Source organism: Rhopilema esculentum, chromosome 11 (genome assembly GCF_057945365.1).
Source record: "Rhopilema esculentum isolate cy_ngs chromosome 11, ASM5794536v1, whole genome shotgun sequence".
Lineage (NCBI taxonomy): Eukaryota > Metazoa > Cnidaria > Scyphozoa > Rhizostomeae > Rhizostomatidae > Rhopilema > Rhopilema esculentum.
This window is the reverse complement of record NC_142825.1, coordinates 4,126,467-4,136,452: the sequence shown is the minus strand read 5'-3', so window position 1 is coordinate 4,136,452 and position 9,986 is coordinate 4,126,467. Positions and strand designations below refer to the sequence as shown.

The 9,986-nt window shown below is 35.8% G+C and overlaps 1 protein-coding gene across 2 annotated transcripts; it reads left to right on the top strand.

The window, feature by feature from the left end:
* Positions 1 to 70: 70 nt before the first annotated feature.
* On the top strand, positions 71 to 6,560 carry LOC135693163 (putative deoxyhypusine synthase). 2 transcript variants are annotated; one of them, XM_065211552.2, is made up of 7 exons: positions 71 to 420; positions 920 to 1,294; positions 2,531 to 2,617; positions 3,222 to 3,327; positions 4,024 to 4,127; positions 4,564 to 4,689; positions 6,163 to 6,560. In XM_065211552.2, exons 1-7 carry the CDS (start codon positions 190 to 192, stop codon positions 6,274 to 6,276), a joined length of 1,143 nt encoding a protein of 380 aa, XP_065067624.2. In that variant the 5' UTR covers positions 71 to 189; the 3' UTR covers positions 6,277 to 6,560. The 2 variants fall into 2 exon arrangements, with proteins under 2 accessions (XP_065067624.2, XP_088967303.1); XM_089111177.1 differs by having other exon boundaries at positions 72 to 420; positions 909 to 1,294.
* Positions 6,561 to 9,986: the final 3,426 nt, after the last annotated feature.

Genomic DNA, 9,986 nt, shown 5'->3' with positions numbered 1-9,986 from the left:
ACGATTCCTATATAGCGAAGATACAGTCACGAGAGTTTGAATGCGAGTCAGCTTTGTTTGAATATGAGGTTGTTTCAAAAGTTCAAAAATATCACTGATGTTGGGAAAAGGGTATGGTTTCAGGCGAATAACCCTTGCAGACATAATGTTGCCATAATTCTTATTAAGGGTCAAACCAACACATACAGGATGACCCACACAACAAGAAAGGCTCTGCAACTACCAGAAACGATTTCAAAAGCTTTAGAAGCCACGCTCGTGGAGGGTCATGCAACCGGCAAGTTTTTCGAAAACAGAGAGATTGTAAAAGGTTATGACTTTGACAAAGGACTTGATTACCATGAGATTTTCAAGTCCTTCATGAACAATGGATTTCAGTCGACACTCTTTGCTAAAGCTGTTAATGAAATCAATGCAATGGTAAGTTATCCGTAAATCGTGTTTTTTCCTCAGCCTAGAACCGGATCACTGAATAATAACCTCTCGGAATGAAAATAATTTACTAGATAGCTCCCCGCATCAAAAAGCTAATTACATACGGTAGTCTGACAAAATCAAGCATGATTGTTTCGAAGCATTTCAAGTATCTTGAAAATCAAGTATTTCAATTCAGAAGGGAGTTTTATTTCTGGCAGTCATTTGCCCCAAATAGAATTATGCATGTTTCTGGCAGTAATTTGCCCCAAGTAAAACTATGCGCTCACCTAGGTCTACATTTTATTTGCTGCTTCTCTGCCAACTTATTGAGCTTAGGGCTGAATATTGATACTCTGATTATTACTGAATATTGTCACAAAATTTATTTGCAAATGTATGTGCAAATTAATGAAAATTTTACAAATTTAGTATCTCTGCATCGAGTGGAGTAAAGGAGATACTGCTTTATTCTATGGCTTTAGGTTTTTTAGTTCTCTTTTAGATAGCAAAAAGAAAGCTACCTTTAACAGATGTAAGCCCATACATAGATGAAGATGTAAAACCAAGAAAAAACTTAACAATATTTCTCGGATACACTTCAAATATGACATCATGTGGAGTTCGAGATGTTATACGATTCCTTGTCAAACATCATCTGGTCGACTGCCTTGTAACAACTGGGGGTGGAATAGAAGAAGATTTTGTTAAATGTCTTGGTCCTACATTTGTTGATGAATTTAATTACAATGGAAGTGAAGCCAGAAAGGCTGGATTGAATCGTATTGGAAATATAATTGCACCAAATGATGGGTATTGTAAATTTGAAGATTGGTTTATGACTGTGCTTGATAGAATGCTGGCAGAACAGACTGAGAATGTGAGAAGTTTTTATTATTTTCTTGACCATGCTATATGATAATAAGGCTGTAATATTTTTCTTAACTGCGTTGTACACTTGATACTTGCCCATTAAGACCATTTTTGATGATGGGAGTTGAGGAGATGTTATACCCATTACCAATTTTTCACTAGTTTGCTTATGAGGAAAATGGTTTCCTGGTAAGAAGAGGAGATGTTATACCCATTACCAATTTTTCACTAGTTTGCTTATGAGGAAAATGGTTTCCTGGTAAGAAGAGGAGATGTTATACCCATTACCAATTTTTCACTAGTTTGCTTATGAGGAAAATGGTTTCCTGGTAAGAAGAGGAGAGCAACACTTTATTCATCTATATGTATCAATCAGCAAATTTTGCTTATCAGAAACCCTCTTACACCTGTACCCCCTTGTCTCATAATATTATGTTATGTTTTGTTTAATAGTACTCTAAATATACGCTATATCCTCTACACCCAGGTAGAATTCAAGCCCCCATTTGGCAGTCTTTGTAATATGAAAATAGGCCGCATGCCCTTTGCACATGCGATGGCATGCGATGCTAACTACTTTTTTAACACTCGTTTCTCATTCCTGTTGAATACTGATTGCTCTCTCTACTGAAAAATTTCAGCCAGAGATTGCAATCATTATCTGTGCCAGAATGCTCGTTTGCCCTGTAACAAAGCATATTTTGCCACAGCTGTCATTGCTTCTATTCCCGGGAATCAGTCCTTTCCCCAACCAATAAATGTCGCTAGCTCCACTTTGTTTTGTTTCGCCATGATCACCTAAGAACAGGATATTCAAGTGAACAGTAAAGACATCTCTTCGAGACATAAGCAATTTTTTAGAAGTTTTATGTGCAAATCATCGCATGTGCAAATACTATGTTTTGCACATGCCATGATTTGCACGCCTTGGAAAATTTGGGCGTGTTTGGAGGTGTGCACATGCCATTGCATGCTTAATATTAATAAGACTGATTTGGCTTTGCTATGTGAACTTATTCTCTTCTTTTTAACACCCCTCTATCAATCAATTCAGTGGCTTTTATTATAAAATAATTGATACTATTCTTAACAGATTTTACATTAACATTTCATTTTTTTTCTGATCTACCCTGAACTAGTTTTCTTGCATATAGGTCTACATTGTCTATAAATATTTTTGGTAGCATAAGCTCTGTCATATTTTAGCTTTACAGAGCATTTATACTTCTCTGCCATTTTGCAGAATGTGAATTGGACACCATCAAAGATGATAAGACTCATGGGAGAAATGATAGACAATGAAGAATCTATTTATTACTGGGCATTTAAGGTTCAATTTTTGCTATTCATTTACTTGATATGGAAGTGTTGTTTACATTTCACGATTGTCAGCAGCCAATAATACCTGGAGCATTCCAGCAATAGATCAGACAAAAATTGTTCATGCTTGAGAGCTGTTGTTAGTGCAACTGCTAAACTCAGTATGTTTATGCATAGGCATAGATACATTTCCTTACAGTTGAAACCAATCACATTAAGACTGCATGCATCAAGGCTCCTATTCATGGTCCATACCAGTTGTGTATTGTGTTCCAATATGTTTAGGCCAAGCCTAAAAATAAAGAACTAGGCTTTTTGATGCCCAACCATTTAAAGTAAAATCAATTAACATTTTTCATTTATGTATATGTGGACCTACTTTCCTATGATTTCACACAAATACATATATTTTCTTTTTCTGACAATGAGCATTATACTTTGTACTTTTTTACTTAAAAGATGCTTTATTTTTACTTTTCTGTGCTATCGTCAAATGAACTTATTTACATGTCACTTATAACATTCAAGACATTTTTCAACTCTTTAGGAACACCAAATGATTTCTAATTGCAATTTTATACCAAAAATTTATTGCATGATGTTTTTTTCTACAGAACAATATCCCAGTACTATGTCCAGCAATAACTGATGGAGCAATTGGTGATAACATTTATTTCTATTCCTATAAAAATCCAGGTCTTAGAATTGACATTGCAGAAGGTATATATATTATTAGCAATTTTTACATTCTTAACAAAATTATCTTTTCTAAAAAATACTCTCTCATCAGAAAAAATTTGTGATTGTTGAGACCAAAGACAGTAATATACATCTGAGACCAAAAACAGTTTGAAAATTCCTTTGCATTTTTTGTATTGGACAGCTTATAACAAAAGCCTAAAGCCACTGCTAAATTTTGATACTTTGATTGTTATTAAGTATCTTAACCATATTGAATTTAAATTGCTGATTGAATTATTTTGTAAGTTTTGCTAAATGTTTCTGATTTTCAGACACCCTTTTTATACACAGAAGTGCAATACATTTTATTTTTCAATCAAATGAAATAAACTATAGACCTCTTTAGCTAGATATCCTTTCATCAGGCCTGGCCATAAGACAAATAGCAAGGGAGCAATGAACAGCTCTCCTAGTAATCTCCAGGTTAACTATTTCTAGAGAAATAAGAATATAAACAGAGGGAAAATTAATTTCAAGGAGAACAATTTGCTTTTTAGAGCAATTTAGGAGAGCAATCTGTAGCTCCCCTCCAGCATTTGAGGAGGGCCTAGAGGGGAGCAAGAGCTATGGCCCTCCTCGAATGACCAGGCTTGCTTTCATCTAGATGTCTTGTCTGTATGTCTCTTTGTATCTTTCACTTGTGTAGACTAAGGTAACATAACAATGCTTTTTCAGATATCAGAAAGATTAATGACTTGTCTGTATATTCAAAGAACACTGGAATGCTTATACTTGGTGGTGGACTTCCAAAACATCATATTTGCAATGCTAATTTGATGGTATGCTAATTGTTCCCATATTCTACACTTATTCCTGCATGATTTCATTTAAATGAATAGCTCTACAAAGATTGTCTTCCTTTATAATGGGGTATTTATTTAAGAGTGGTGTAAATCCAGATACATACATATAACCTTCTTTGATAACATTTTGATCTGCTCTTTTAAAATTAACAGCATGTACATATACATTTGTTTGAAGATTTATTCTCCATTGTTGTAGATTTACAAGAAAGGAAATTTCTGGCTTCAGTCATAAAACACCATTAAAACGGTTTTGTTATCAAAAGTGCCTTTTTGATTCAATAAATTTTGGTTCAACAGTTTTTTTCAGTCTCAAGCAGTCACATTCTTGTATGAATTTACAGCCCATCACTGGTGCCTAAGAGACATTAGGGGCTAAGTGGGTGATATTTTCTGTTTATGTTTCTGGCAGAGGAACGGTGCTGATCATTCTGTTTTCATAAACACTGGTATGGCATTTGATGGAAGCGATGCAGGTGCAAGCCCCAATGAAGCAGTCTCTTGGGGCAAGATCAAAGACACAGCAAAGCCTGTTAAGGTATGCGATTCCTTGATTCTTTTGCATCAATTTAAACATCATGTCTTCTTTGTAAAAACTAGATGATCTAAAGAGGTTAAACTGCCTTTGAATATCTTTGAACGACTTTGAATGACGGGAAATAGATTTTCTCCTACAATGCCAAAACTAAGCACAAATTTTGACTCCTACAATGCCAAAGCTAAGCACAAATTTTGACTCCTACAATGCCTGTCATAATCTTCGTAAACCATCGTCAGTTTTCAAGGGCAATTTCAGCCAACCCAACCCCCCTCCTCCTTTGAACAGTGTTGGTTTACTGCAAAACGATGTAGAGGATTAGGAAGTACGTTTTTCCTGTGACTTTTATGATGTTTGTCTAAACTATCAATATTGTTTTGGGGGGAAGTGGCTGTGGAAGTAGAAATGTTCCGGAAAAGAATTGAAAGATATTAAAACACATTGCATATTGTTTGGTGTTTGCAGTACTTTTGGCAGACATTGTAGGCCCCACTTATAGATCTTCTGTATTTTTAGAATCCGTTCTGTTCATTTGACGTTTTTGGTGTCAGCCCCCTGTCAGCCCTGCTTCTAAGTTGAAACATACTTAATAAGATTAAATCTTGTAAGCGTATCAATTCTCGAAGCTGGACTTATTTCATAACTGATATCAAGGCTGGAATTTCATCACCATTTTGACTTTTTATCTACATCAGACAAGCATTTCAAGCATGACTTTATTTCCTTAATGGTTTTGTGGTGAGAAAAAACAGTAGCAAGGACTTATATATTCTTCGTATGACTGATCTGAGAATAATTTAAGGCACAGAATCACACAAATTTTTAATTGGATAAGTAACAATAGGTCTATTGTCTATTCCAACCAATGGGAAATTTAAATGGCCAGCGAAATGCGTCGGGACGTAGTGCGTTTAAGATTCAGTCTACGTATTTGTCTTTTGAATGCTAATTTCCAATCTCTGTATTTTAAACTTACTTATCGTTTACACAATTCATACATTTGAAAAATATTTTATCAAAAGTGATATATCAAATACCGTAAAACCTCGAATTAGCCCCCTGGGGGCTTATTTATTCTTGATATTTTTGGATGGGGGCTTATTCGAAGAGGGGGCTTATTCGAAGGGGAGGGGCTTATAAAATTATTGTAGACATTAAGAAGACATTATTAAAAGACCTCGTTTATTTTACTAGGAATTTCTTTATGTGCATTTAATTAAATCTTATCAAAAGTATGAATTTGTTGTGGTAATTCAATAAAACGCCATAGGCAACTTCAGATGGCAAAAATCATCAAATGGAGGGGTCAATTCGAGAATTTACAGTAGCAGTGGGGGCTTATTCGAGGGGGGGGGCTTATTGATAATTTGTAGTTCTAGGGTGGGGCCTATTCGAGGGGGGGGGCTTTTTTGAGGGGGGGGGCATTTCGAGGATTTACGGTATATTTCTATAGAATTTTATGTATCATTGCAGGTTGTTGGCGAAGCCTCAATTCTTTTCCCTCTGCTTGTTGCTGAGACGTTTGCCAGAGACTTTTATGGCAAGAATGACGAGGTATCCAATGGTTCTGCAGCATTGACCAAATGATATTATGATGTACGTTTTAACTTAATTTAATCCACAAATTCATCCTGCGCCGTCCAGCAGTTTCCAACAACATTGATAATTAAACCAAGTCTTACATCTTTTATTCAGCCACACACCAAGTTTGAATGAACAAACTTAGGGAATCGCTTCTGCGTTTTAATCAAATGTAAACAAGAAAAACTTAGTTGTGAATGGGAAATGAAAGTACCTACTATACAGTTGCTGAATGTGGCATGAAGTAGAAACGATGCTTAATCTATTCTTACATATTTTAATGAAGCAAATATCTATTATATTTTGTGACATCTGGTAAGCTTTTCAAACATTGAAATAAATGTACTGGATTTGCGCTTTCCTAATTGGAGTCTACGTGCAATTTTTGTAACATAAGAAGATTCTATGGAATACATCCTTCTAGTTAAAGAGATCTAGGCGTATTGCAATGTGAGATTTCAGAACTTTTGTTGCAGTCATTCTCTTGCAATCGTTTAAATTTTTTGCTATAATTAAGGCATGCTTCTATTACATTTGATCAATTCCAATCTTAAAATGGAATTCAGTGCTTTTGGAGGCCCTATAGACCTTGGCTTATTCCTTGCAAATCAAGCAATAGGAATAAAGGCCCCCATCCCCCACCCCCTATTTGGAGCCACCCATGTGCTAGTGCAAAGCTCTTAGAATGATTCTTCTCTTGTATAGTATAACACCTTTCTTTGGTATGAGAAACTTATATTTAAGAAACTAATACCAGGATGGTCAAAAATTTAAAGTACTTAGTACAAGGTTCAAGGAAATTTTGAACAGTAAAGTGTCCATTTTAAAAAAGTTAGCAATGGATGCCGAGTTCAATTAGGGTTACCGAGTTCATACTGAGTTATATTATTCTAAATGATGTTTAAGGATACCATGCTGTAGCCTAGCAGCTGCGACAGTGTGTATAAAATAAATCATACGGTCCAAGACGTACAAACCGGGGGCCCCTCCCAACTTTGCTAAAGGAAAATTAATGCATAATTTCACTATTTCACAACTTATATTACCCTTTGATTGCCTATATAGGTCATCCCTCTCTTCACTTTTTGAATGCTTCCATAGAATGCTATATCATATTTTTATTAATGATAAAAAATCTCTTGAACCAAGAGAACTTGTTTCATTTTTTGAAATTGGCAATGGTATCCTTGTGGTCGTTTGGTATCCCTATGACGGCGAATCTGGGGATGAAAAGTACTAGGCCAACTAGCAACTTTGGAGACAAAGTGGTAGAAAAGTGACATTTATCTAGTATAAATTGACGGAGAACCGCATATTTCTACACATTCTTTCAAGCTATTGTCATTTTGACACATTTCAAGCTGTTTTTAGACCCATATTATACAATACGCGAATCTGGGGATGAATCTGGGGATGGAAAATACGCATGCCTAGGCTTGCTAAAAACATCAAAAAATGAATTGGCAAGGAAAAGATTTTATCGAGTGGAAATTGAAAGGAAACGCTGGAAATAACTTATTTTCTTACTAATCATTGTCATCTCGACACATTCCGAGCAGTACAAGCAAGTTTTCGAATCTGGGGATGAATCTGGGGATGAATCTGGTGCTGAATGGTACGCGGTAATTATATAGGCCTGACGATTCTGACGATTCGCTCTGACGATTCGCACGGAAACCGCTGTACAAAGTATCTTCAATAACTTTTAGTTTAAAAGAGATATTAAGTTTATTTTTGTTTTAACAACATATTTAAAGATTGTTTAAAAGGAATTTAGCATTTGGAAACTGAAAATTTCGTAACATGTGTTAGTAAAGACCAGGGCCTAAAATAAGAAATTTTTACAGATCCAAATTTTTTATAAAAATTGGGCGTGGTACTTTGCTGGGATGGCATCATGGGGGTGGCAAATATTAAAAACTGCCATCATATTGTAAATAGCATGTCCTAATTGGGCAAATCCTTAAATGAATGAAGTATAAGTAGCAAAAGCTGATTCTTTACATTATATGGATTGGGTTAATAAGAAAATTAGCTACATATAGCGATGTCTTAATATGTGAGCAAAAAGTTATCGAAAAGAAACTCTTTTACATGGTTTGTTTGGATCTCTGTCAAAGTTATTTTTTTCCTTTCACCTTCAAAAACTCCTTTAAATCAGCCTTGCTTCCCAGACTTTGGTATTTTTTGGTTTTTTGGAACCATGTCTTTGCAGCTTTTCTCGGAACTCGAAACTTGCGAGATGAAGCATGTTAATTGCAATATTTATCTATTTGATAAGTTTTCTGGAGCTATGCTGCTTTCCCCACCTGCTTCTATCTTGTTGTAGGTGGGAATCAGCTTCTCTGCATCGACAGAATTAGGGATTGCTGCGATGTCCGGGACAAAAGCTGGGTGAGCTTTCTTAAGTTTTGTTTACTTATGGAAAGTTTTTATCTGCATTCAGCCCATCAAATTCCTTGCCATCAAATCTGTTCTTCAAAAAGCTTTGATACTACAAACGAAAACCTCGTTACAGATGGCAAATAAACTCTTCTCTCACCGATGTACAAATTGTGCTTGTTTCTTCTTATTCTCTTTTCGCCCAGTTTAAAAGCATGATCTTTACCCCCATCTTGCTTGTAAAACAGAAACCACGCACCAGATCTCAATTTTGGAATTACGCCAAATTCGTCATAAGATTGTGCTAGATTTGCAAAAATTATGCTAGATTTGCAAGATTGTGCTAGATTTCAAATCAAGGCAACCCTGCTCGAGAAAGAGGCTAATGCATGCTCAGAATATCAAAAGTGGCCAGAGTTGCAATTTGACCTTTTTGACAACCCAGTGTACTCATTCTTCATAAACAAAAAGGCAATTTATATCCATGGTTTGATGGCCAAGCTTCTCCATTTTGGCAGTTTCTCAAAAGCCCTTGGCCGTCATAAATTGATTTGGCGAAGGAAGCAAAATTTGGCTGAATTCTGGCAGCATATTGCAAAAAACAACGAAAATGCATAGGAAACAAAAATTTATGCACAGATAATATTCAAAAATATTTAAAATAATTTCAAATGATGAAACAAAGCAAAAGATAACAGACAGTTTTAGATCAAAGCAAGTGAAAACTTTTGTAACCTACAAAGCAAATTTTGATTACGGTATCACTCCCAATAATCAGCAAAAATTCAGCTTGTTTGTATACTGCGTCTAGCTGGCTGCATTTGGCTGCCAACCATTCAAAACAACTGGCAAAATCCTGAAGGTTGGAAGGGCATACCGGAAAACAAGGACCCAGGACCTTAAGGCAGGACCCAGGACCTAGGACCAGAACCCAGGACTAGAACCCAGGACCAGGAGCCAGGAGCGTATATGTTCTCGACGATGCACTCGCTGTTTCATTTATAAGAATACCAAGTTATAAAATTGCATACCATGAACAATTGTCCATAAAATCCAAAACTGCACATCGAACAGAAGACTGCACATCATTGTAAGGGGGAAATGAATCTGATTTTATTTCTGACCTTGTGTGAAAAACGAAAACTCGGGTAGCTCAGGAATATGTAAATGTACGATTGAACGAAAGCAACGCCTTGAAATGTGAAATACTCTTATTGGCCATGCAAACCTGACATGGTTGTTTTAGCATAGATGGCTAGCACAGCAGTTGCTATTCTTTAGTAGGATCGGGGTATTTTTTATGCACACTGCAAACCTTATATTTTTAGTAAGCC

What these genes read in the sequence shown, in the direction of transcription:
- LOC135693163 (XM_065211552.2), top strand. Translation starts at nt 190, where the DNA reads ATGACCCACACAACAAGAAAGGCTCTGCAACTACCAGAAACGATTTCA. An exon ending in TGGCAGAACAGACTGAGAAT is followed by an intron (nt 1,295 to 2,530) that starts GTGAGAAGTTTT and finishes GCCATTTTGCAG; the next exon opens with AATGTGAATTGGACACCATC. An exon ending in TAGAATTGACATTGCAGAAG is followed by an intron (nt 3,328 to 4,023) that starts GTATATATATTA and finishes ATGCTTTTTCAG; the next exon opens with ATATCAGAAAGATTAATGAC.